This window comes from Dioscorea cayenensis, chromosome 18, assembly GCF_009730915.1.
Source record: "Dioscorea cayenensis subsp. rotundata cultivar TDr96_F1 chromosome 18, TDr96_F1_v2_PseudoChromosome.rev07_lg8_w22 25.fasta, whole genome shotgun sequence".
Taxonomy (NCBI): Eukaryota; Viridiplantae; Streptophyta; class Magnoliopsida; order Dioscoreales; family Dioscoreaceae; genus Dioscorea; species Dioscorea cayenensis.
This window is the reverse complement of record NC_052488.1, coordinates 22,572,875-22,597,810: the sequence shown is the minus strand read 5'-3', so window position 1 is coordinate 22,597,810 and position 24,936 is coordinate 22,572,875. Positions and strand designations below refer to the sequence as shown.

The window sequence follows — 24,936 nt, the reverse complement described above, 5'->3', positions numbered from 1 at the left end:
TGTTTGTTTAATGATGAATTTATAGTGACTGATGAACCTATTATTGTTGTTCGTTATTTGTTGGAGTAGTAAAGCTTGTACTGATGGGATTAATGGGATTATACGCTCATTAAATGTGATATTATGGTGCTCTAATGTCCATTTCAGGCAGTTCATTTGTGATGAATAAAACTAATTCATTTGTGAGTAATACCAGGGACATGTAACAATCTAATGAATGTATGTGTTCGATGTATTTTTTTTCAATAAAGCCGTGATTTATTTATTTTTATAAACAAAAAAAAATCAAATGAATGTGTTCTATATATTTGAATATCTGTTATAAATATAGATGAACTCATGAACTACGGGTGATTAACATCTAATTAAGAGAAAAATATAAAACTCTATAATAATTTTGGATAGCCGTATCTCTATATTTTTTATTTTTATCTGCTTGAAATGAGTTCCATAAAGATAGGAGGGCTCCCCAAAAAACTTGGATGTTGTTGTGGTTATTAAAACAAATACTTCCCGCCTGGTTATTATAAAAGGGCTCAAATCAATTTTATATTTATAAAAATTATGTTAAGAAGAATTACTTTTATTTTATTAATTGATGTAATATTGATAATATTTATTGGGACTTTGATGGTGATTTGTGAGAAGCCCTGGGGCAGACCAAGGTTAGTTCAACTTAAGTTGACATGTAACCCACTCGGTCAACCATCTTGGTAGGCTAGCCTTCTAGATTGGACCGGTTACGAGTTAGCCATTAATCGACCCAAGTCCAGCGGTTAGGCCTGATGGGCCCGATTACTCAACTTATACTCCTCCCTAAATAAGAGATACCTAATAAAATTTGAAAAATAAAATAATATTTTTTTTTAAATTGAAAATATAAAAAAATAAAAAAAAAATTGTAAGAGAGGAGATATAAAAAAGGCTTAATATATATATATATATATATATATATATATATATATATATATATATATATATATATATATAAATTGTAAGAGAGGAGATATAAAAAAGGCTTAATATATATATATATATATATATATATTTACGATACATGTAGACAAATCAAATTAAGGTGTTCAAAATGTGTAATTAATATTTTACCATATTTATGCATTGTTTTTATCTTATATGACGTCGTTGGTAGAGATACTAACACTTCATGAACTAATGTTAATATTTCATGAGGTGATTTGGACAAAATTAACTTATTGAGCTATATATATTTACCCAATAAAACTCGTTTATCAGTTTTCTGGAAAACTAATAAGAGGGAGATGAAAGGCGCATTAATAGCCATTCATTTTTCTTTCTTTCAAACACTAAGGGGTAATTTTTTTTTATATGGCCGTATTTACTATTTACTACTCACCAGCCAATCTAGGGATAATTTAAAAACTAAGGGCCTTCAAATCCCAAAGCAATTTTATTGGGACTAGTATGACAACTGAATATGGTACTAGTCAAAGTCTCCAATTACTCTTTTCTTTCTTTTTTTTTTTTTACTTGTTTTGAAGTTTTTCTTTATCTTTTTATTTATCATATTAAAAATTTTATACAATATTAAATAAACTTTTTAAAAATTTATCATTTAATTTTCAATAAATCATAATTAACTAAATATTAAATCATATATTCCAATTAGTGGAGTTTTAAATAGGGGTAATTTTGAAAAACAATAAAATTTTGTAAAAAAATTAGATTATCAACCAACTTCAACTAATTTTTTAATAAGTATAAAATATGTACATTTAACCAAAAATAAAAAAGAACGGAGGGAGTACATGTTTGAATTTACAACCTAAATTGTACATCAATGTGTGAAAAACACGGATTAGATATTCAATTTTCGGCTAGTGCACACACTTTTGTTAATATTTACTCCATTCCAAAATATATAATGATCTAAACTTCCAATGTATTGTACTTTCTCCGTTCCAAAATATAAAATGATCTAATGATGTTGCACAAGAATCAAGAATAATATTAAGTTTTATAAAATTTAACATAAAAAATCAACCAAATTACTAAACTATTACTCTTTTGAAACTATATATTTTTTGGCCAGTATAAATATTATTCTCTTTATTTATATAACTTAAAAAAATAAAAATAAGTAAAATAAAAAAAACAAATATAACCTTAATATTATATAATGACAACTATTTTGAAATATATTTTTTTGTTTGTTAAAATAACTCATATTTCAAAATAGAGTGGTTATTTTAAAAAATAAATAAATAATGGGATAACATCATTATTGCATTAAAAATTGTATTTTTTTTAGATTGAGTTTTAGGAACACAGTCATCTAAAATTATTTTATAGTGAAAACATGTTTATCATATGCAATACTAAATCAAATTGGAAGAATTTCTTTAATTTTTTTTGAGAATTACTCTCTCTATTTCAAAATACATGTCATTTAAGGCTATTACACAAAAATTAATAATAGGATTAAATTTTTCTAAAATATCCCTCTTTTGGAACCATATATTTTTCTTAAGAATATAAATGTTACTTTTTCATTTATATAACTTAAGAAATTGAAGATGGGTAAAATTGAAAAAAAAACAAATAAATATTATTTTGATATTTTAAAACAATACTAACTATTTTGGAATATTTTTTTTAAACCACTCATATTTCATTATTGGGGGAGTATTGATATAAAATAAAATTATGGGATAAAATCATTACTGTGTTAAAAATTGCACCTCTTTAAATTGACTTTTAAGGAACACAGTAATCTAAAATTATTTCTAATGAAACCCTGTTTATCATCTACAATACTAAATCAAACTAGAATATTTGAATTTTTTAAGTTTTTTGGGAATTATAAATAAGCTATGAGTAGGACTAAAACTCAACCTATAAGTAAAAAAAATGAATGAAATACCAAATATTTTGTTATGGAATGATCAATTTATAATTTGGTAATAATAACAATATATAAATCTTTTTTTTTTCATAACTAGGATTTATTTGGTTCTTAAAACTAATAACATTGTTGGCAAAAAATTTTCTTCTCAAATAAATCTCAAGCCAATATAGGCAATATATATATTAATTATTATTTTTTTTATAAATATGAACAAATTATGTATGAGAGAAGGGCATACAATGACAAATTTATACTCCCTCCGTTCCAAATTTACCTTTTCATTTAATGTACTTGTATAATTTTCAATTAATTAAAATCAACTAATCCTTAAAAGGCTTAAATTATATTCTCTGCTAATAGTGTTTTAAATAGGGGTAGTTTTGGAAAGTAATGGATTTTATATAAAATATAGATAATCAATTAATTTTAACTAATTTTTCTTAATCAGTGTAAATAAGTTAAATGTGACAACTAAAAAGAAACAAATATAGTATTTTTTACTTGTATAAATTGGGATTTGAACTTATTTTCTCAGTGGGATGAACAATGTACACCGAAGATTTAATACCTGTAGATCAAATGGTTGCTTGTTGCAAAATTAAAAACAGATTAAAAGACAAAAAGCAAAATTAATTTTACATATATAACGAGTGACTGAACATGGAGAATGACGCATTTAACTACTAACACAAGATTCTTTAAAAAAAAAAAAAAACAGATGGTTTGAAAAAAGAATTGATTGAAGAGATTTAACGTTGGGTATGATCGATGTCCGTGCGACAGAAAGAAAAGACAGCATGGTTCGCCGTGAAAAGCAGCTTCTGCTGCCGTCCCTTCGCCGCCACTGCTTAATTACTCTCATTTTTTAATTTATTTTTTTTTGGGCAGGTGTTCATATAAATCATTTACTTTATATATATATATATATATATATAGGTGTAAATAACGAAATCACCTCTCTATTTTAAATTTTTCACCTTTTTAAACTTTCTAATATAAAATCCGTTATTTTGGTTTTCGTATTTGCACATTTTCATTTTTTTTTATTCCTCAACTTCATTGATTGGAATGACCAAAAAGGCAGATCCATTAATTAGATGAACTAAAATGACAGAAATATACAAATGAGGACAAAAAAATACGGATTTTATATGGGACTAAAAAAACAAAAAACACAAAATAGAAGCACCATTTTAATATTTTGATCACATATACACACACACACGGGGAGAGAGAGGTCGTGCCCTGTCTAAACAAAACCATTTATTCTATTTTGTTCCATTCTTCTTCCAGTTTATCAGTTTATCAAATATAACAATTGTATTCATATATGTATATATAAATAAATCATAGGCTCGACCAGCAAAAGAATCACTCTTAATATTATGAATCATCTCATGCTTGATTACATCTAATCTGTTAATCAAGATATACATCAGATCATTACTTTATAAAACATGGGCAATAACTACAAATAAAAAAATAAATAATAATAAAATTTTTAAATTTTTAAAAAGTGAAAAAAGCCATATATTTATAGTCTGAAAAAAATGCATGACTCTAATAATTTTTTTTTTTAAAAAATACGATTCTAATAAATGAAAAGTTTGGTTATTTAATTCGTTTTTATTCTAAATTTTTAAAAAATTAATATTATTTTTGTGCAAAATTTTTAAATAGTTTATAATTAAGAATGGAGGGAATATAAAATAAAATTGAATTATAAAAATTGAGGATTTTAGTTTTTTTTTCTTTACAATATGCACGAGCCACCCACTGAATCATACACTGTTTTTTTTTAGAATTTGAATAAAAATCAAATCCTAAATTTTCCACCCGATGATGTTACAGTATGGAAATGTTTATATATCATGAAGGGTTTCTATTGTCTTTGCATAAGAACACTATTTATTTTTGAAAAATAAAGTATATGTATTATTTTGTATTGCTTTATCCCATCCCTCATTGTTGTTTTTTTTTTTTTCTCCCTAGTGGTGAAGAAGAATAAAAAAACCAAATGGAGTAAAAGAACAAACAGAAAACTAAAAAGACGAAAGATGCCCTCATTGTTGTTATTATTATTATTATTATTATTATTATTATTGTTTGGACTGATATATATTTAAAGAAACAACCTCTTCAACCTAATGAAATACTAATCAAAATCATCAAACGGTAAGCAAGTAATTAGCCCAAAAGTCATGAAACAAGTGAAAGTCATTAAGCACGCTCGGTCAAAAGTTCCTTACGTCCACCTCAAAGCAGTGCATACCACGCTCTTATTCTCACCGCTAGGTAATTTAAATTCACCCACGGCCGTACAAAGCTGGTCTTCTCAGGTGAAACAGGTGAAAGGTTACTTATATTCACCACCAAGAGTGAAATTGGCGGGAAATAGTCCCTAAAGATCAGTTAGAGAGAGAGAGAGAGAGAGAGAGAGAGAGCACTCAAGGGTTTCGTTCATGGCGCCCAAGAAGAAACCGAACAATCCGGCGCCATCGCCGTCTCCGTTGCCGGCGACCTCGAGAAGGGTTACGAGGAGCTTCGCCGCCGCTGCTGCCAAGCGTCAAGCCGAGTCGGAGAGCGCAGCACAGGAGCCGGCTAAGAAGCCCAAGACTGCTGCTAGGAAGGGGAAGGCCAAAGTCTCTGATGGTGGACAGGAGAAGTCCAAAGCGATGGAGGCTGTGAAGGAGGAGGTAAAGTCCTCTGATGATGCCACAGAGCATGCTCACGAGTCCTCCGTCTCCCAGAAGGTCGTGATCGAAGCTTGGTGAGTTTCTTGAACTTTGGATTTGTGATTCTTTGATGCCCTACGTTGAAGTACTGATTTCTTGATTGTTTAGTGTTCGGAGGCATTTTGTGAATGCATTTGTTCTCGTAAATAGTGTACGGGTTTCAAGAATCTTGCGTTCTGTTCACGAGAATTATTATTATTTGTTTTCATTTCAGCAAGCAATGCAATTCATTCAAGACGAGGGCTTTGCATGTGAAGGATGGTCTGGAAAAGAGCGTCCCTGGCATTACAGTTGAGATAAATCCAGTTAAGGTACTGTTCTTTTGTTGGACGAATTTGCTCCGGGGAATCAAGCTTTCTTCTTGATTGTTTTTCCTGCTATATATATTGTGAGTGATAAATGTTTGCTTCCTTATTGTAATGCGTGGATGTTTCCCTTAACGTAAGTATTTAAGGGATAAACTGTTGGTTCTGTTTTATCACACCCACTTCTTTCCACACTAATTGGGTGCACAATGCTTTCTTTCTGTCTGCTATGGTAGATAAGGTACATTACATTTGTGCTTTATTATTCTTCATTTTTGCTGCTATACTTTGTTACCTTGTCACTGATAACTCATTGCCTGCCCGAGTATATGGGTGGACGTTTCATGCTGTAAATATGGATATTTTGATGGTAACTTATATATTTAAGGATAATTCGTTTGTTCTGTTTCATCACACTAATTGACACGGTTATCAAAGTGGAGTAAGGGCGGGCAGCAGGTGCCAGGAGCCCTCTGTCCCACACATCTATCATCTATCAAGAAGCAAGTGTAGTTCACAAATTCCACCTAATGCTCCTATGTGTATGTAAACTTTGCTGGACACTTGACACTGCTTTGTGTTGTTGGTCTGTTAAGGTATCTGGAAGAACTTGTGATTTGTAGTAACCTTCCAATCAGCATGTCAGCTTGAAGCACAATGAAGGTCAGACGGTCAAACTTGTAGGTTAGAAATTTTTCAGAGTCTCACAGTTTGTAAGCATCTCACTTGCATGACTCATAATGTTGGGTTCTGAACCTGGTTTATTTTGTTAGGCTTTTACTAAGACTACAAGTAACCAAATCACTGAATCAGTAGTCGCTTGTGTATATAAGAGGATTATGTGATTATGAGGTCACTGAGGTGACTCCAATTTTTTATTTTGCAGTTGGATTGGATGAATACAACCTCTTAATCTTGTTCACGTAAGGCTCCAGAATGCTTCTTCTTGAATCTTTTTCTACTCCATAATTACCGCATGGATTCTTAGTAGAATAGGTATTTTGTGGAGGAACGTCATTTGAAATCCCTTCATATATGTTGCAAGTTCCATAAGACACTGTAGGGGTTTCCCTGAGTAGCTGTAAAAATATGGCTAAGTATTCTGTCTCTAGCAAGTCAAATGTGGTGTCTTCTTCCACCAGAGTTTCTTGCACATCCTTGTGATAGTTTGGCAAGTTGATGTTTGTCTGATTTTGCTATGCTGATTATTTGATAATAGCCCGCTAGAGGGTGGCTGTTACTTTTTTATGATATGCTCAAACACAATGATCCTTCATGAGGGAAACATAATTCAATCAGCTATTTATTTGCAGTGTTCAATGTTCTTCTGTGTCCTGCAAGGCTTATTGTGTCTTGTGAGTTAGGGGCAAATTATGATAAGAAAAAGAGCTGAGATTGCTGATACAATGTGTTAATTTGTCACTCAGGGCAGACGCAAGGCACACCGCCTTTTAATGTGTTCTGTCTGGCATTGATAACCTTATATAATTATGACTGTTATTGTGTTAAGGTGCTTTATTTTTGCTTAATGCATCACGTCTGTGCAAGAATCAGGGCACTTCTTCTCTCCTCTTTTTGATTCTTTTTGGTTATTAAATTTGATGAATCTTATGATTTCAGCCACGCCGGGGATGCTTTGAGATACGTAATGCCAATCAGATTTTCCTCTCACTTCTGGTATAGCTCTATTTCATCATGGCGATACTATATTTATTATTTAGAATTGATGTATCAGATGGCAATCAGGATTAAATGCCCCCCATGTCAGAACTTTTAAATTACCTATTTCTTAAATGGCTGAAGGCCTTGGGTATAACTGGTTTAACAATTTCATGTTATTCCTGCTGCCACATGAATCGTTTAATCCTTTAGGACTTCCATTGTTCGATGTCTTATTTTTTATATATATATGCTTGTTGTAATCTCAAACAACCAAAAGCTTTTAGGTGCAGTTGCTGTAATATTTTAGAATTAAAATTTATTTCATTGTAGCAAATGAAGTGTAGTTTTATGTACTGGGTTGAAACGGAGGTACAAGTTAGATTGCAATTTATGGTGTGGAACATGCTCCTTCTGTGGTTCCCTGAACTATCTGTGAGGAAGTAGATAATTTTAGGATTGTCTGCATCATCTCCTTGTTCAGGCACTCTCACGTATACCTGTCCCCACACCCACACCTACCAAAATAAATTGTCTGAATAATAACAAGAAACTAAGTTCACCTGCTTGTTTTTTGCCGGGCAGGATATGCAGCGACCTTTCACTCGAATGAAGAATCTTGACATGGACCAAGTTGTCCAAGATGTGGTGCAAAAGATTCAGGCTTTGCCCTAAACCATCCTTTTAATCTCATTTGATGAGGTTTTTCTTTTTCACTTGGGTATTGGTGAATGCAAGCATTCTGTGACAGGTACCTTGATTTGTCATATGCAATATCACTACTTTCGGTTTTTTTAATTAGTTGGTTATGTAGAACTAATGAACACAACATTCTTCATCAGATTAGGTGGTTCCTCAGACTCATGAACGTAACATTCTTCATCCGTTATTAATTCTATGACAGACCGCCATCTAGGCGAGTTTTGTAAACAACTATTGTGTTAGAATTTCTTTCGTTTTTCTTTTAAAAACTGTCAAGATACTTAGAAACTTGTTGATGTTTTGTTGATTTCAAGCAGAAGTTAATTCTTGTTAGTTTTCCTGTGGTAAATTTATTTTGTGCAAATACCACCATTACTATTTTTGGTTATTTACCCGGTGCAATCAGGTTTAGAATGCAAACAGCATCAAAAGATTTAGTAATAACTAATTTGAACTGGGCAAACATGTTGGTAACTCAGCTGGTTGGTAAAAGTAAAGCCATACTCAGTGGTTCACTCACTTGGTGTATGATACTCCAATAATGGGCCAAATCCGATTAGTTCATGTTGGATGAATGGCCCAGCTATTGATCAATTCATATGTACCATATTTTTTAAAATTTATTAATTTATATTTTATACTTCGCTCCTCAACCCTCATTAGTCATTTCTGGAAAAAGACACGCGCGCGCGCGCGCGCACACACACACACACCAATAAAGTAAATATAAATAAATAACCACATCAAAAACTCTATTTGTGATCAGCGCCAGCCTTGCCCGAACATTTTCAAGTGTGACACTGCAAAATTAAACAAGAATGGTAGTATTTACTTTTTAATAAGATGTGACCCATTTTTATGCATCTCTAAACCACATGGGATATAATTATAAAATTTAGAATTCATAGGACTTTGGAGTAAAAAAACGTTACAGGGGTATATGCGCAAAAAAGAAACAATTTATAACGAATCATCCCGCCCGCCGTTAGGGTTTCCTTCCACTCGATCTGGGGCGCTAGGGTTTCTCTGCAGGTGAGCATTCACTTCTCGACTTCTCCAGCGTCTGGCTTCATGCCTTCTTACCGAAACCCTAGATCATTCATCTTGCGTCTGTGTTTGTAGGTGAGAAGAGATTTGGGTGCGACGATGGCGCCCCCGCAGCCGAACAGTGGGCTTTTCGTGGGGATGAACAAAGGCCACATCGTCACTAAGAGGGAGTTGCCTCCTCGCCCTTCTAGCCGCAAAGGGGTGAGCTTTTCTTATTTTTAACCACTCTTTGATCGTTAATCTTAAATGGTTTTGCTTGATTTCAATTTCTTTTCCAATGTGTTTATGAACTGATCTGTTGTGGAAATCGTCTAAAGATGGAATTTTTCCCCCTCATATTTAGATCCAAAAGATGCGGAAATGATTTGGTTCAGTTGATCATATGCATACACATCTTCGTATTTTCTATCGTTGCTTTAGATTTAAATGATCAATGCTTTATTTCATATGATAGCTCTGTTATAATTTATAATTGGCCAAAATTTTTTTTGTTTTAAAAGAATTACGAGAAAAAAACTTTTAGCTCTTCTCCCTATTGCCTTTCTGTTTGATGTGTAATTGATCTTCAAGGATTATGTCCTATTGGTACTGAAAACTTTTTCACTGTGAATATCATTTGTGTTTTTCTTGTCATTTCAGTTGACAACTCTGATTGGTATTTTAATGGAAGGTTATGGTGATGGACTACCTTTCTGCTGAAGTTGAGTAGTTCTTAGATCATTTGTGGATCATTAACCTATTCAATGCATAGGACAATGTGTAAAATGGAGCACATAGAATGTATTTACATGCCTAGATTTCCTGGTGCTTAGTGTTAAAGGTTAGATAAGAACTTGTTTGTATTTCATTAGAAATCAATATGTAAATACAGTGTTTTCGACACTGTCTGTGTATTACATATGTTTCGGGATTCTTTTGACACTCAAATGGTGTCTGTCGAATAATTGCTTGATTTGGTTATGCATGGCCTGTGATTGGTGAAACTGTTTCAAATTCTTTACTCTGTCAACAATTTGAGGTCTCCTTTTCTTTTTTTTATTTTTCTTTTTCTTTTCCCCTAGTAGGTACTTGTTTTTATCTAGAAATTAACCAAAACTTGCATACCTGTAATGGTTGTCTTTAAATTTCTTAAACCTTGTTTATAATTCGCAAACCTAAATACTCTCTTGGTTTGTGTACACTCGTACTTAATTAGAAAACGAGCAAGAGAGTTCAATTCGTCAAGAACTTGATCAGGGAGGTTGCTGGATTTGCTCCCTATGAAAAGAGAATAACTGAGCTCCTTAAGGTTGGAAAGGACAAGCGAGCTCTTAAGGTTGCTAAGAGAAAGCTGGGTACACATAAAAGGGCTAAGAAGAAGCGTGAGGAGATGGCTAATGTTCTTAGGAAGATGAGGTTATTTTTTGGCCTCTTTTTTTCTGCACTTCTACCTCCAAATGTAGCGGTTGTTTGTTGAAGTTGAAATTCCAAATACCTGTTTTCCTCTTATGATTAAAATCTAACAATGAGCTGCTGATACTTGTTGCCCATCATCCTGCAAACAGTGGCCTAATGAGACATTATTCTTTGATTTGCCTGTGTCCATTTAATTTACTTATCAGCGACTATCTAATGTGTTTGTATCATTATCACAGATCTGCTGGAGTGTCTGAGAAAAAGAAGTGATGAAAATCATGTCCGAAGATTGTAGAAGTGATTTGGTGATTAGTTGAGGACTGGCCTATATTTGTATTGCAACATTTGGAAGACTTGATGTTCTTTTGCTTATTGCATGCAATGCCCTTCAATTTCTTACGAGTGTCTGTACTTTTGGATTTATAATTTTAAAGTTGTTGGTCCCGTTAGTGTTCTGGGTTCTCATGGAGAGCTAAATTCGAATTGTTTTGATTCCCAGCATTTAAAGAATAGTGAACAAACCAGTTTGAGTATAATTTGATGAAGCAACATCCCACTTGTTAAAGTTTTAAAGAACTAATGCTTGTATTCTGCAGAATGTCAAACTAAAATATATGGTGGGAAAGTGAAATCTGCTTTAGTTTTGTGTTTTGATTGGATTTAAAGAGCACAAACTTGTGTTGCGGCTACATTGCTGTTCAGCATCAATGTTGCATTGCATTTATTAAAATAAAAGGTCATCTTCTCGGATTTTTTGCTTGTTGGTTGAGTGAATAAACATCTTCAACTGAGTCCATATGCAATGGCAAAAGCTTCTCAAATAAGGCAGTGACCGGACATTTACATGATGAAGTACAAAGAGGCAAGCTTACAGGCATCAGTTGGAGTAATTCAAGCGTAGCATTGCATTCTGGAACTTAACTCATGGCCAACTCTAATCAAATTCTCTTCGATTGCTTCCCATGTTTCTTGGATCCACATGCGGGAGATATCAACCTAAAAGAACTAAAACTTGTTAATGAATGATAGCATATTCTCATAGCTCAAGGTAATAATACAGCATAAGTAACAGAACTAACTTTGTTAAACAGAATACCTGATCATGTTTTATAGAGGAAAAAAAAAACCTCAATCCAATGATAATGGAAAGAGAAAGGGCTTCTTAAAACCTATAAGAAAACAGTTCTATAAGTAAAAAAAGCCAGCAAATTCCATATTCATGCAATAAATTATTCTGAGAGAAGATTGTTTGCGTGCAGAGTTTTTTTGAGGAAGAAGAGCGGGGCGAACCCACTAGAGACCCCAGGGGCGTGCACAAACCTCGGTGGAACAAGTGGGGACGGGACCGCGCTCACGTGGGCGCTGGAACTATCCGTACACAACCACTATTCACAACTCCCAGAAATGTGCCCTCAGCCGAGAATCGAACTCTCACCACTCGGTGAGAGCTCTATCGGCGACCCATGTACCAATAGACCTGAAGGTCGTTGGCGTTTGCGTGCAGAGTTGTGAACACTGAAAACAAATAGAATGAGCTGAAGTCTGGCTCGCCCTTGTTTTCCCAAATCCCAACAACTCTTTAACTCGCACCAACTTGTAACTGTAATGGTTCTTCTCATCCAAGGTGATAAGTGGCAGTTCTCTAACTAGAAAGAATGAGAAACAGAGAATATACAATTTATTTGAGAGAAAATTAGAAGAGTAGTGTATCGGATGATTGTTGTAAATGGTATGACAAGAATCAGAGATAATTGAGCTAACTATAGTTTTAGCGCTTAGTTAATTTCTCAAATTCTCTTTGCTTTAACCATCCATTCCCACCTTAGGAATCAGGAAAGATAACAGCTTGAAAGCATATCCAATCACTCCCAAGATCTTTTATTTCACTTATTAATTCAATTCTAGAGTTCTTATGAACAAATTTAATTCTACTATCAATCGATCGAACTCAACGTGATAAAAGTGTTTAGCACAATCCTCAACACATAATAACTTGTTTTGGCCATTGCAGTCATTCCGAGCCAGAGGCAATTTCCCTAACCACACTGTGGCAACACATCATAATAGGAGAAAAACATATTGAATGTTTTCTCAAATGACAAACCTAAGGGCTTAAAATTGATAATTGTACTGGAATCAAGTTCAACTCAATCACCAAACAAATTTTATCTGAATCAATATCCAAATAGAGACAGTGCATGCAAGAGACATATGGAAAATTAAAATACCATAAACTCCAGATAACAATCACAGTGCCACCACCAAAACTAATATATCATTTTTATGCCAAAAATTGCTGTAAAGTATGAACTTGAGTACCTTTCAAATAAAGACTCTTAATTCTCCATGTTATCTGCAAACTATAAAATCTTGCAGATGTCCTCATAATCCACAGCCTGAAGAACCCTCCCATCATAAGCTCCCTTCTCAATCTGAACCTTTGCACAAAACTTCTCTGTGTTTACCGACAAAAGCCTCGCATTTGATCCTCTGTATGCACCATTGACAATCCTCACCAACCCACCAATCTGCGGAATTACAGTCTCCAACTCCTCTTGATCAATCCTAAGCAAATGCTTGTTTTCCAGCATCTCAATCTCTCCTACATACTTATCAATCACTCTTTTCACCACTCCCTTCTGCTTGTAATACCCTTTGCTCTCTAATGTTTTGCTCATCACCTTAACTATGATCCCCTCACAGAGCCAGTAGTCCTTTCTATTGCTCCTCTCCTTGGCCTTCTCCTCCTCCCTGATCAGCTCTTCCAACGCGGAGGAGCCGCCTTTCGCTCCGCTTCCACCGGCGGTGCGCTTCTTCTCAGCCTTTTCCGGTTCGGGATCCTCATCAAACGCGATTTTTGGCCGCTTTGGTTCGGTATCGCTGTTGGTGGTCTGCATGGAGAGGGAGAAGGCGACCTTCGCATTAGGATCAATAGGGGCAGGATCGGAGGATGGCGGCGGTGGAGGCGGCTGGTTAGGGTTTGAAGATGAGGCACGCTCAATCTGAAGCGCGATTGCGCGCTCCTGCTTCTCTTCGTCGGCGAGTTCAGCACGGAGGCGCTTGTTCTTCAACCGATCTTTGAAGATGGTCTCCGAGTCGCGATCGATGTAGGTGATGAACCAACCCTTGGGGGTGTCCTCGACCTTGCACTTGCCGATGCGACCGAGGTACTTGACGAACTCCGTGAGGGTGGCCCATTGGGTGGAGTTCATGTGGATATGGTGCCGATCAGCGATGTACTCGTTGTAGACAACGGTGGCGGCAACGCGAGAGAAGCGGTGAGATCGCCGGAGATTGTCCATAAACGCGTTCTCGAATTCCTCGGAGTAACCATCGATGACACGATTAGGGTTTTGACCAAATACCTGCATCTGGCGCTGGTGGCTCTCGCTCATGCAGTGGCACTTGAATCCGTTCTCATCCCGGCACTGTTTCTGGCACATCTGGCAGTACCACCGGAGCTTCTGCAGCCCTTTCGCCTTGATCCTGTTCGCGATTGCCTTTGGCGTCAGGAACTCGTTCTTCCCCATCGCTCCGATCGCCGGAAAACCCCACCTCGCCGGAGAAGCAAATCTATAGCGAAACTCTCGAGAAGTCGCGAAGACGATGGGTTAGATTTATCGGTTCAATTGAAACTTGAGGGCTTACATCCTTTAATCTCAGCCGTTAAATTTATCGGTTCAATTGAAACTTGTGGGCTGCCATCCTTTAATCTCAGCCGTCAAAATAGCCTAAAGATTAATTCTCAAATTATATTAGTATTTTAAAGGAAAATTTTGGTATAATTGAATAAAATAATTTATAAATTGAATGTTTTTCCATATATATATATATATATATATATAAATGAGACAGTGGGGTTGGTTCACGAATTAGGAGGATGAATACAAGCAGGAAGTTTGGAGGCGGGAGGCCGCCGACGGGGACGCCGTCACTGGCGTGGTCTTGCGCAGTGGTCGTCGTCTCTCTCCTCGCCGGCGCTTCCTTAGTTCACAACATTTACAAGCCCGATCTTGTTAGTAAGCCTGGAACTCTATTTTTTTGTAATTGTTTCGAGCGTCTCTCATTTGTTCGACGAAATGCCTCAATCAGTAATGCCTTTTGAGTTCAATTCTTGCAGACCTTGCCGCCAGTGAGTGATGAAGGAGAGACAAAGAAAGGGCAAGATGAATGATCACAAGTAAGCATTGCTCTTCATGTTGAGTTCATTTGAAGCATTATTATAAGTACTTTGAGAATCATGAACTTTGGTTAGCAACTTGTAGACTGTATTGATATATACAACAAATGGTGTTGATTATCTTGCCTGATTTTCATCTGATAGCAAGTGGTCCAATATCTACAGATTACATAACAACAAATCAAACAACAAAAAATTTGTATATCCACAGGCTTGAGAATGTATATATATATATAAATGGATACATAGGTGGATACCACATGTTCAGGTTTAAGTCATATATATACATAAAAATCTTTCTTTTCCACAACATATACAATCCTTATGATTTTACAATCTATTTACAATGATACCGATCATTTTTACATGACTTCATCTGCAAGCAAATTGTCGAGTATTTTCCAGCAACATAACAATAAATAATACAAAACCTTGTGTATCTACAGTCAAGAGAAGTTTGTACATATAGATAGATAGAGAGATAGACAAATATCATTGAGTAATAAGAGATGTGATGATGCTTGCGAACATGGTTGTGGGATCTCCTACGACTGCAGCCACGATGAAGCTGATTGCTAGTTTCATCATCTTCATAAACTTAGTAAATCCTCCTGCACCCTTCTTATCTTTTGAATTCTTTCTTCGCTTGATTTGGAGGCTGGGCACTTTTCTCTCAAGCTGCAAACCGTTTTCTCTGGCATTGCTATTGTTAAGAAACTCTTTCTCCCAATTCTTGAGCATCATTTCCTTGACACAAGAGATATGAAAATTGTACTCCTTGCATTTAGACACATAAGACCAGGTCCTTGCTCCTTTCCTCACCTCCTTCTTGTCACAAAAGTTGCACTTGGATGAGACCTTCTTCTTTAACTCCAGTGTTATCTCATCATCCTCATTGAAACGGGGGAGGCTAGCACAGCAAGGATGGAGATCATTACCACATGTAAAGCAGTGATAGACATAACCTTTGATGTCTCTTCCACAAGCATCACAGTATCGATCCGGCTTCCCTGACGTGAGGAAGACAAAGTTGCAATCAGGGAAGAAGTGGTGGGTGGTGGTGTCTGGAGGAGATACACAATCTTTGTGGAGGTAGAAGTTGCATGATGGCTCACTGCATGTGTACCTTGTGAAGAATCCAATCTCACGGCATCCATAGCATGTGTATGGTGTCTCCTTGTTCTCAGGCTTGAGCTTGTGTTGAGGGTGGCAAGGGTGTTGCATCTCACCATACATCATCTTTAGATGCAATGGATATAGCTCTAATCTGTGAATCTGTGAAACTGTTCAAAAATATCATCTCTATATTAAATCATGCATCCTAACAAGTGCTTAATTAAACAGAAAATCACTTACATGGAAGTGTTTCGGCGGCTCAAATACTTGGATATGCATGCTTTAGTTTCCTCGCTCTTATATAGGCATACAAAAGCTTCACTGTTAAGATATCTAGTTTGATTAAGGGGATAATTTGCGTGCTAGACTAGTCTTTATTTTCTACATTGAAAATTCCCTATAATTTGCATAGATTTGGTCAATGACTTCTTTGGTGAGAATAGGTTTGAACAATTGTTTGTTTTATTGCTTACTTTTGAAGCAGGAAGTTGTTAGCTTCTGTCTTAGGCCAATCTATTATTTAGCTTACTTATGATATGAGGAAGCATTGCTAAATTCACTAGTGAGGTGATCAATCTGACGTCAAATTGGGGAAGCTTAATTAATCCATTTCTAAAACATCAGAAATTGAACCTCGTATGGTCCATGTCAGTCTATATCCTCAGAAGAGAATATAAGAACAACTTAATCTATTTGCTATGGAATTTAAAAAAAAGGAAAAATGGCATCCACATTTCTGATTCATTGAACAAATATGTGATCAGATGTTTTGTTTAATGATATTGCTAATTGACTTTGTTTTCTTTGACGACCACCGGCCACGGTTTGATATCCTCATCTATGACAGTGTGTTAACCACTCTACTCAAGGAATTGCAGTAGCTTGGTCTTCACCCTACTTCTCTATTCCAAAATACTCAAATAGTCTTTATGCATAATATTAGTTATATCACCGCCCAAATTGGAGTAGTTTGTATAAATGACCTTAATATATAACACGTTACCTACCTTATTTAAATTGTCAGAAAATACCAATTCAATTGCTTCACTCCATTTTTCAACATTGGCCATCTGTAAATTTGTTTGCATTTGAGCAGGTGGATAACTCATACCTCAATTGGGATAAAGATACAGAAATAATCAGGACAATAATGACACTGCAATTTTTTTTATATAATTCCATTTCGTTTCAGTTAACTTCTTGTATGAATGACATTACAGATCTACATACGCAATTTAGTCTAGTCAACTTTTAAAATTTGGAATTGCTAGACAATAATGAAGAAAATTAATTTCTCTGCAGGCCTGGAGCTTTATTCAATGACGTTCAAAAGTATCATCAGAGTTTGATGGTTGATTAGAATGAACTTGCAACAAATAACACTGAATTGTTTAAAGGAGGAGAAGAAGAAACAAAGTGAAAGCCAAGATTGTGACAAGAAAATAGCAGAAACTTCTGATTAAATGACACCAAGATAGCAGTCTTTTCTTTTGCCAAATGTGATTGATGTACCAAACTTGTTATTCAGAACCAATTAACAAAGAGTCTTGTGCTTTGGTGGCATCAATGTCTTGCCTCTTATTTCTTTTCCAATTGGAAAAAACCTGTGCTTCTATCTTCTAATTTTCATACTATTAGTGTCATAAAAGTATTCATTACTGCCCATTGCCAAACCATTCCATACGTTAACTCTTATGAATGTGATCTGAAGTCTTGAATTCACAGTCAAAGCATCATAGTTAAAATGAATGGTTTGCATGTGAAAAGACCAACACTTGTTTAACTAAATATATTAGAGAAAAAATAATTTTATATTGTGATGATGTGTTTATATTTTTTTAGTTTTAATAGGTCATAAAGTATTTATTAATTTTAAGCCATTCTACACGTTGCTTTTATTATCATCTCAAGTTTTTCTTAGAATTGAACTCAAAGTCAATGCGCATTAGTAAAAATGAGTGGTTTGCATGCCAAAAGACCAGGGCTTATGAAGTGTATATTTACTATTCAAAAATTTTGTTCAGTATGTAGTAAATCACAATTAAGAAATAAAAGTTATATTAATAAATCATTACTGATTTAATTATATCTTGAGCAGAGAGAAAGATGGTTTTATAGTAAAAAAACTATTACTATAATGAATAATCCAAATTTTTTATATTTTAAAAAAAATTATTACTACTCTTTTGATGACTAGTTTTACTAATCACCATGGGAAGGTTGGTATTTATTTATTTTTCATAATAAAATATTAAGGGTTCGATCATTAGTTTGAAAGAGTAATTAATGAGTGGAAAACTTTAGTTTTAGCTGTAAATCATCATACTAATATAATGATTAGTCCGATTTTGGCGGGTACGTCACTCCCATTAAATATCTCTTTAATTTTACTCATTCTAACTACCGGGTCTACCCGTTTCCAGCCGCCCGAACCCGACATCCAACGGCTAATGTAATCTCGAGACTGGAGCACACTAATCTCAATCATAATGGACGGTGGATAGGGGCGTCGAACGTGTGACTCACGCTTCCCACCCGGCAGCTACGAAAATGAGAAGAAAAAATATAAAAACCAATAAATGAAAATGAAAATGAAAATGAAAACGAAGAAAATAAATAGGAAAAAAAAGGAAGAAGACGAAGACCGAGCAAAGGTCTCGCCTTTGCTACTTCTCTCCCACGAAATCTCTACGTAGATCGATAGATCAGCAATGGAGGAGGAGGAGGCTGGAGGGGGGGCAGCGATGGCGGTGGTGGAGAGACTGGTGAAGTCGGTGGCGGAGATCTCGGCGATCTCTGACTTCGGCCAGGCGTACAAGAAGGAGCTCTGCAACCTCTCCCGGCGCATCAAGCTTCTCGCTCCCATGTTTGATGAGCTTATTGATAGCAAGGTCCCAATCCCTGTGGATGTGCTCCGATCGCTGGCTTCGCTCCAGGCGGCGCTAAACTCTGCTCTTGACTTGCTGCGATTTGGCAGCGAGGGCAGCAAGCTCTTTATGGTAATTCTCGATTCTTTATAGTTTGTGAATATCTTCAATTTTTTTAGTGATATTGATCGATTTTTTAGTGTCTGGGTGGAGGAAAGATTGGATCTTTTGAATGGTTGGAGAGGTTTAAATTTGTATAAAGAGAGCGGAATAAGAATATATTCCTTTTCTTTACTCGTTACTGATATAAATTACAGTTGTTTCAGTTGGCTTTGAATTTTTTAGTTCTCAGTGAAATATTGGGTCTTGATTGGTGGAAGTTGTTTATCTTGATGGTTCTGTGTAGTAGACAATTATGATCATAAAGATAATTTCCAGTTTGAAAAGTGGTGGAATTTGGACGTTTTTGGTGGTTTAGAGTTTGGTAATCTGAAGGCAAGCTTTCCTGTATATTGTTAGGCTATGATCTTGCCTTTCTTTTGTGTTAATATTGAATTTCATTTAGTTCTTCGTCTAACTTTGAATTGGTTTTGAAAAGAGGGTAGAATGCTTTTTTGGTAGATGCACTGATTGCTAGGACTTTCACTTGCTATAGCCACTTGCTTTTGGCCCTTCAATATTGCAGTAGAGTTCTGTATCTTGGAGCAATCTTCTCTCAATTGGAGATTGTGCTTTAGTTGTTAAGGAGTATACTTAATAGAGACTAAAGCTCTGATTGCACAGCAACTGTCTTCTTCCAAATTTCAGATTTATTTAGGTTTATTTACGTGTGTGCAGGTGTTGGAGAGAGATAAAAATATGAAAAGATTTCAGGATGTGACTGTCCAATTAGAACAAGCTCTGGGTGGAATTTCTCTTGAAAAACTGGATATATCAGATGAAGTTAGAGAGCAGGTACAGTTTTAATTTAGCTGGAAATTATGCTTTTAATACCATTTTTCTCTTAAGCAATTTTGAAGGAAGCAGCATCCTACTGAGCGGTAAGCATTTTCTCCAGGTTGAACTTGTTCATGCTCAGCTCCAAAGAGCAAAAGACCGGGTCCATATGCCTGATGTTGAACTATACAATGATCTGGCTTCCATTTACAACAAGAGCACTGATCTGCCCAGCATAGATCCTTCTCTTTTGCATAAATTGGCTGACAAATTGCAGCTGATGAGCATATCCGATCTTAAACAAGAATCATTGGCTTTGCATGAATTAGTTGCAGCCAGTGATGGTAGAGATCCTGGAGAGAATATTGAAAAGATGTCCATGCTTCTCAAGAAGATTAAGGACTTTGTGCTGACCAACAACCTTGAAATGAGCACGACAACTGATGACGATGCAAAGCACCTAGCACCTGTCATACCAGATGACTTCCGTTGTCCTATATCGCTGGAACTGATGGAAGATCCAGTCATTGTGGCCAGTGGACAGGTGATGTACCATCCCGAACATTTCCTTTGTAGTCGCATGCTATTTGGTCTTTCATTGCTCAGCTAGTATCACTTCAGTATATGTATCATAAATCTTTGTCTTCAGACCTATGAGAGGAGATGCATCAAGAAATGGCTGGAAGGTGGACACGACACATGCCCAAAGACACAACTGAAGCTTCCTAATATGTCCCTAACCACGAACTATGTCCTCCGCAGCCTCATATCACAGTGGTGTGAGGCTAATGGTGTGGAATGCCCAAAACGTCCTTCTTTGCCTATCAGTCTCACCTCTGCTTGCTCCTCAAGTGAACATAACAATGTGGACTCACTTCTCCTCAAGTTATCTTCTCCTAACCCTGATGAACAAAGGTCAGCTGCTGGTGAGCTCCGCCTGCTTGCCAAACGCAATTCGGACAACCGCATCTGTATTGCCGAGGCTGGTGCCATACCCCTCCTGGCAGGTTTACTGCTTACTGTTGATACTTGCACTCAGGAACATGCAGTCACTGCTCTTTTGAACCTCTCAATCTATGAGGAGAATAAGGCAAGGATAATCTCTTCCGGGGCTGTGCCTGGAATAGTTCATGTGCTAAGAAATGGTAGCATGGAAGCACGAGAGAACGCTGCTGCCACAATCTTCAGCCTTTCAGTAGTTGATGAGAATAAGGTAACTATCGGGGCAACTGGCGCCATCCCAGCGCTTGTTTCACTTCTTAGTGTGGGCAGTCCACGGGGTAAGAAGGATGCGGCAACAGCACTGTTTAACCTGTGTATATACCAAGGAAATAAGGGGAAGGCAGTGAGGGCCGGATTGGTACCGACCCTTATGGTGCTTTTGAGGGACCCAGCGGGTGGTATGGTGGATGAGGCCCTTGCTATACTGGCAATTTTGTCAAATCACCATGAGGGGAAGGCAGCAATTGGAGCTGCAAAGGCAGTGCCAATGCTAGTAGATGTGATTAGAAGTGGATCCCCGAGGAATAGAGAGAATGCAGCAGCTGTTCTACTGCATCTCTGTGGTGGAGAGCAACTGCAGCACCATATAGAACAAGCACAGGAGTGCGGAGTTATGGGTCCATTACTAGAACTTGCCTCAAATGGAACAGAGAGAGGTAAGAGAAAGGCTAATCAGTTGCTTGAACGCATGAGCAGGTTCCTTGATCGACAGAAGCAATTTGAGGCTCAAGCTGAGGTTTTCATTGCCCCTGGAGAGCAGTCTGGATTTCTTGGTTCAACAACCTTTTCCGGTCATTAAGATTCTTTCTTTCTTGTTGTGTTGGCTAGATTACTTGATGTGTGATATGATGTTTGATGAGAAGGCTGCTTAAAACCCAGGGCCTCGATGATTTAATTGTCATGAATGTTCTACATTACTTTGTTGGTCACTGAACATATAGACCCGTTGTAATATTTATAGAGCAGTAATCAACAAAACAGAAAAGCAATGTAATGTGAAATGTGGTGAAGTTCCCTGTTTTTCAGAATGGGAACACTTTGTTTGATCCTTTGATGATTTTGGTAACTATGTGTTGCAGATATCTTTCTATTGATGACTCTGTGAATCTTAAACATTGCATGCTTTCAGCCTCATGACTGTTAAATTTTAGATGAAGTGATGGGAGTAGAGAAAACTATGACATTATATTTGCTGAGAAATTTGAAATGCAAATATTCATATAAAATTTAAAATTTGGAATGATTGCATTATCCATGCAGAGGCAGTAACCTTCACCAGAAAAACAATCTCAATTACCTGCTCCCAAACTTATTTAATTGAATTACATCATCTTGAAGTACAACAAGTGTGGTTGTTAGTTGATTGACTTGCCTCTTCACATTATTATTGCTAATCAATTGTCCTGGATGTTGAGGAATTGGGACTGTGTCAGAAGTCCAACTTCAGTTTTGAGCAGAACAAGCACTCCATTTTTGAAAATCCATCATTAACTGTTAAAGAGAGAGAGAAAAAAAAAAAAGGAAAATGTTGACTGATAAAAAATAATCTCATAAAAGATTAGAACATCTTTTGAAGAAGAAATAAATGACAAAATTTGATAAAATACTGCTAACAATCTGAATACGATCAATAAGTCTTAATAAATTTTTTCAGGGGATTTTGGGTTAGCTTAGAAGTCATTGAACATATGTACTTGTTGAGGACCACTTCTCTCCTTTTCCAAAAAGCATCTGCATTTCTTATATGCTACTCCAACAATACTGTTTCAAATTTTGAGAATGTGTCTAAACCCAACTGATAAATTATTGGATGAGGTAGGGAAGAAATCAATTTATTTGTTATTTATACTCACTGGAGAACAAATTAACAGCCCACCTTATGTTATAGTGTCCATATTTTTCAGTTTGCTATCATTCATTCCTCTTTAATTAACTCCATAGTCTCCATGTCTTCACCAGGTTCAAAACTTGCCTTTTTTAACTCTCTGTAATTTGTATTACTTCATAACATTTTTGACTAAGTATTTGAAGAAATTGTTTTGGTAATATATGTCATATTTACATAAGGATGACTTGTAATGTGTATATATATATATATATATATATATTGTTTTTTACATTTCCCAACTCTCGAGGAGGATGTTACTGTATGTGATCTTTCGTATAAGTCACCATGTACTGGTTTTTTTTGTTCATGATATTGACAGTAAAATAAAATTTTAACTTAAAATGAATGTGATCTTATCCATTTAAAGAAACCAACAAAAGAACAACTCTGAGTTCTAGGAGAATGTTTCTGCTGTGACAGATGTTCTTTGTACAAGGGAGAACAGGTCTAGTCTAATCTTGATATAACTTAAAACAGTCAGACAACATTATGAATACAAAAATAATACATCGATGTCATAAAAAAACAACAAATTTATTAGCATTCATTCATTTTGAAACTATAATTTAATTTCTCTTGTCATAATGAACTTCCAGGAATTATCATCTTAAACATCAGTTACAGTGTATGTAAATATAAAAATACTGATAAACCAGACTAACTATACATTAAAATAACAAGAACTAATTAGTTAATCCAACAAGATTAATTAATTAAAGATAACAAGATCTCTGCCACACATGAACCTGCAGGGAAATTCAAAGCTAGTCTGCATTCCTATAATAAACAACATGTTCCAATGCCTCTTTCAAGAATCTATCTTCCCTTCCAATGAAAGTGCACTGCGTGCTTATCACATACGTTTATGATTGAGCTCATGTGGAGTAACGTGAACTGAAATATGGAATCTCTCTATAATATATATTTATATATATATATATATATACATGTTTTCAGTTAAGAAGGGGAGATGAAATAGTAAAGCTGGAGAAGACCCTAGCTAGCTCCCTTCCATTCAAAAAGCTAAAGCTGTTTTCCTTATACACTGCCAATCTGCCATGAATCCTAATGGCATGTGCAAGCTATCTATTTGATTATTTCTCTAACACCTGTACGTACTCTTTTGCATGGAATTCTGAGCCTAAGGCCCGCCCTTAATCTTCTTTGGAAGTAGTAGCTAGCATTCCCCTTGCAACCATTCCTATGTACATATATAAATATATATATATATATATATAGATTACATATTTCAAGTATGTTAAGTCACTGATACACATAAACCATAAGCACTATGGCAGTGTGTCACCACATCCACTGCTAGCTGTAAAGTAACAAGGAAAAAAAGGTGTAATTTTCCTTTTTCTCCTCTATATGATCAGCATGCCACTTGATATACTTTATAAAACTTGATTAAAATTTAAGAAAAACATGGATTAACTAAAAACAGTGATAATGATCAAGTGATTGTAACCAGGAAGTGAAAACACATGGTTAAATTAATAAAAATATGGTTTAATTTAATAAATGGTTTGCTTTATTTCTTTTCAGGCACTGCATGAGGGGCCCTTTGCTTTATCTCCATCCTCTTCAATGGAGACTGCCTGCCTTGGTCCTTGTGAAAGCAGACGAAAACCCAGATTCCTCTCAGACATTGACAGATACATGGACTCTGATTTTTCCTGCATTTCATTTCATTTATAATTAATTTCCACACACACTTTCTTTTCTTTTACCTATATTTCCTTATCTTCTCTTCTCTTTTCTTTCTTTGTTTCAGTGAGATTTCATGTCCTTCTATGGCTGCAGTATTCTTGTCTTAGGTTTATTTATTCTAACGAATTCTTGGAGTACTACTTGCTAGTTCATGCATGGGTTTTAGTGAAATCTTGGCTCTTCTTACACTGCTAGATCTTTCTCTCTCTCACTCTCTCTTTCTTTATATATATATATATATATATAAGAAATACATATATATATATATATAGATATATATAAGGTTTATTCCACTGAAAAGTGGATTTAGATACATTATTTAATACTAATGGCCGTGATTAAAAGTTAAGTGGTCGGTTTCATTTGATTCCCAGTCGTAGCTCAAACAAAATCCAGCATCATAATACCAAATAAAGTGGTTGTCTTTCTGTCTCTCTTTGCATGTGGTTGTGGATTTTGGTTTTCAAGTCTATGTATAACACAAGTGTATATATGTGTGTATTT

At 35.5% G+C, this 24,936-nt stretch overlaps 5 protein-coding genes and 1 long non-coding RNA gene across 10 annotated transcripts; 4 read left to right on the top strand and 2 right to left on the bottom strand.

The window, feature by feature from the left end:
* Nucleotides 1–5,300: 5,300 nt before the first annotated feature.
* LOC120281919 lies at nucleotides 5,301–8,663 on the top strand. Of its 2 annotated transcripts, none has more exons than XM_039288614.1 (5): nucleotides 5,301–5,657; nucleotides 5,837–5,933; nucleotides 7,548–7,604; nucleotides 8,172–8,337; nucleotides 8,434–8,663. In XM_039288614.1, exons 1-4 carry the CDS (start codon nucleotides 5,350–5,352, stop codon nucleotides 8,259–8,261), a joined length of 552 nt encoding a protein of 183 aa, XP_039144548.1. In that variant the 5' UTR covers nucleotides 5,301–5,349; the 3' UTR covers nucleotides 8,262–8,337; nucleotides 8,434–8,663. The 2 variants fall into 2 exon arrangements, with proteins under 2 accessions (XP_039144548.1, XP_039144547.1); XM_039288613.1 differs by having other exon boundaries at nucleotides 8,429–8,621.
* Nucleotides 8,664–9,201: 538 nt separating this feature from the next.
* LOC120282041 (60S ribosomal protein L36-3-like) lies at nucleotides 9,202–11,205 on the top strand. Its single transcript, XM_039288764.1, has 4 exons — nucleotides 9,202–9,320; nucleotides 9,411–9,536; nucleotides 10,531–10,730; nucleotides 10,970–11,205. The coding sequence occupies exons 2-4, from the start codon at nucleotides 9,435–9,437 to the stop codon at nucleotides 10,998–11,000; spliced, it is 333 nt and encodes a 110-aa protein (XP_039144698.1). The 5' UTR covers nucleotides 9,202–9,320; nucleotides 9,411–9,434; the 3' UTR covers nucleotides 11,001–11,205.
* Nucleotides 11,206–11,528: 323 nt separating this feature from the next.
* Nucleotides 11,529–14,370, bottom strand: LOC120282039 (KIN17-like protein). 4 transcript variants are annotated; one of them, XR_005542887.1, is made up of 3 exons: nucleotides 13,050–14,370; nucleotides 11,827–11,899; nucleotides 11,529–11,735 (listed from the first exon to the last, which is right to left on the bottom strand). XR_005542887.1 is itself a non-coding variant. In XM_039288763.1 (2 exons), the coding sequence occupies exon 1, from the start codon at nucleotides 14,258–14,260 to the stop codon at nucleotides 13,091–13,093; it is 1,170 nt and encodes a 389-aa protein (XP_039144697.1). In that variant the 5' UTR covers nucleotides 14,261–14,370; the 3' UTR covers nucleotides 11,529–11,735; nucleotides 13,050–13,090. The 4 variants fall into 4 exon arrangements, 2 of the variants coding, with proteins under 2 accessions (XP_039144697.1, XP_039144696.1); XR_005542886.1 differs by having other exon boundaries at nucleotides 11,529–11,726; XM_039288763.1 differs by lacking the exon at nucleotides 11,827–11,899.
* A 266-nt stretch (nucleotides 14,371–14,636) lies between these two features.
* Nucleotides 14,637–17,684, top strand: LOC120281906. Its single transcript, XR_005542834.1, has 3 exons — nucleotides 14,637–14,749; nucleotides 14,851–14,910; nucleotides 17,329–17,684. It is a non-coding gene; the product is annotated as an uncharacterized LOC120281906 (long non-coding RNA).
* On the bottom strand, nucleotides 15,139–16,352 carry LOC120281905. The gene is made up of 2 exons (XM_039288599.1): nucleotides 16,267–16,352; nucleotides 15,139–16,193 (listed from the first exon to the last, which is right to left on the bottom strand). Exon 2 carries the CDS (start codon nucleotides 16,147–16,149, stop codon nucleotides 15,403–15,405), a length of 747 nt encoding a protein of 248 aa, XP_039144533.1. The 5' UTR covers nucleotides 16,150–16,193; nucleotides 16,267–16,352; the 3' UTR covers nucleotides 15,139–15,402.
* A 953-nt stretch (nucleotides 17,685–18,637) lies between the features above and the next one.
* LOC120282240 (protein spotted leaf 11-like) lies at nucleotides 18,638–21,913 on the top strand. Its single transcript, XM_039289003.1, has 4 exons — nucleotides 18,638–19,025; nucleotides 19,731–19,847; nucleotides 19,951–20,373; nucleotides 20,479–21,913. Exons 1-4 carry the CDS (start codon nucleotides 18,738–18,740, stop codon nucleotides 21,628–21,630), a joined length of 1,980 nt encoding a protein of 659 aa, XP_039144937.1. The 5' UTR covers nucleotides 18,638–18,737; the 3' UTR covers nucleotides 21,631–21,913.
* The last annotated feature ends 3,023 nt before the right edge of the window (nucleotides 21,914–24,936 follow it).

Excerpts from the sequence above, each read along its gene's own strand:
- LOC120281919 (XM_039288614.1), top strand. The coding sequence starts at position 5,350 with ATGGCGCCCAAGAAGAAACCGAACAATCCGGCGCCATCGCCGTCTCCG. Across the intron at positions 5,934-7,547 it reads TTGAGATAAATCCAGTTAAG|CCACGCCGGGGATGCTTTGA; the intron begins GTACTGTTCTTT and ends TTATGATTTCAG. Across the intron at positions 7,605-8,171 it reads AGATTTTCCTCTCACTTCTG|GATATGCAGCGACCTTTCAC; the intron begins GTATAGCTCTAT and ends TTTGCCGGGCAG.
- LOC120282041 (XM_039288764.1), top strand. The coding sequence starts at position 9,435 with ATGGCGCCCCCGCAGCCGAACAGTGGGCTTTTCGTGGGGATGAACAAA. Across the intron at positions 9,537-10,530 it reads GCCCTTCTAGCCGCAAAGGG|AAAACGAGCAAGAGAGTTCA; the intron begins GTGAGCTTTTCT and ends GTACTTAATTAG. Across the intron at positions 10,731-10,969 it reads AATGTTCTTAGGAAGATGAG|ATCTGCTGGAGTGTCTGAGA; the intron begins GTTATTTTTTGG and ends TCATTATCACAG.
- LOC120282039 (XM_039288763.1), bottom strand. The coding sequence starts at position 14,260 with ATGGGGAAGAACGAGTTCCTGACGCCAAAGGCAATCGCGAACAGGATC.
- LOC120281905 (XM_039288599.1), bottom strand. The coding sequence starts at position 16,149 with ATGATGTATGGTGAGATGCAACACCCTTGCCACCCTCAACACAAGCTC.
- LOC120282240 (XM_039289003.1), top strand. The coding sequence starts at position 18,738 with ATGGAGGAGGAGGAGGCTGGAGGGGGGGCAGCGATGGCGGTGGTGGAG. Across the intron at positions 19,848-19,950 it reads CAGATGAAGTTAGAGAGCAG|GTTGAACTTGTTCATGCTCA; the intron begins GTACAGTTTTAA and ends CATTTTCTCCAG. Across the intron at positions 20,374-20,478 it reads TCATTGTGGCCAGTGGACAG|ACCTATGAGAGGAGATGCAT; the intron begins GTGATGTACCAT and ends CTTTGTCTTCAG.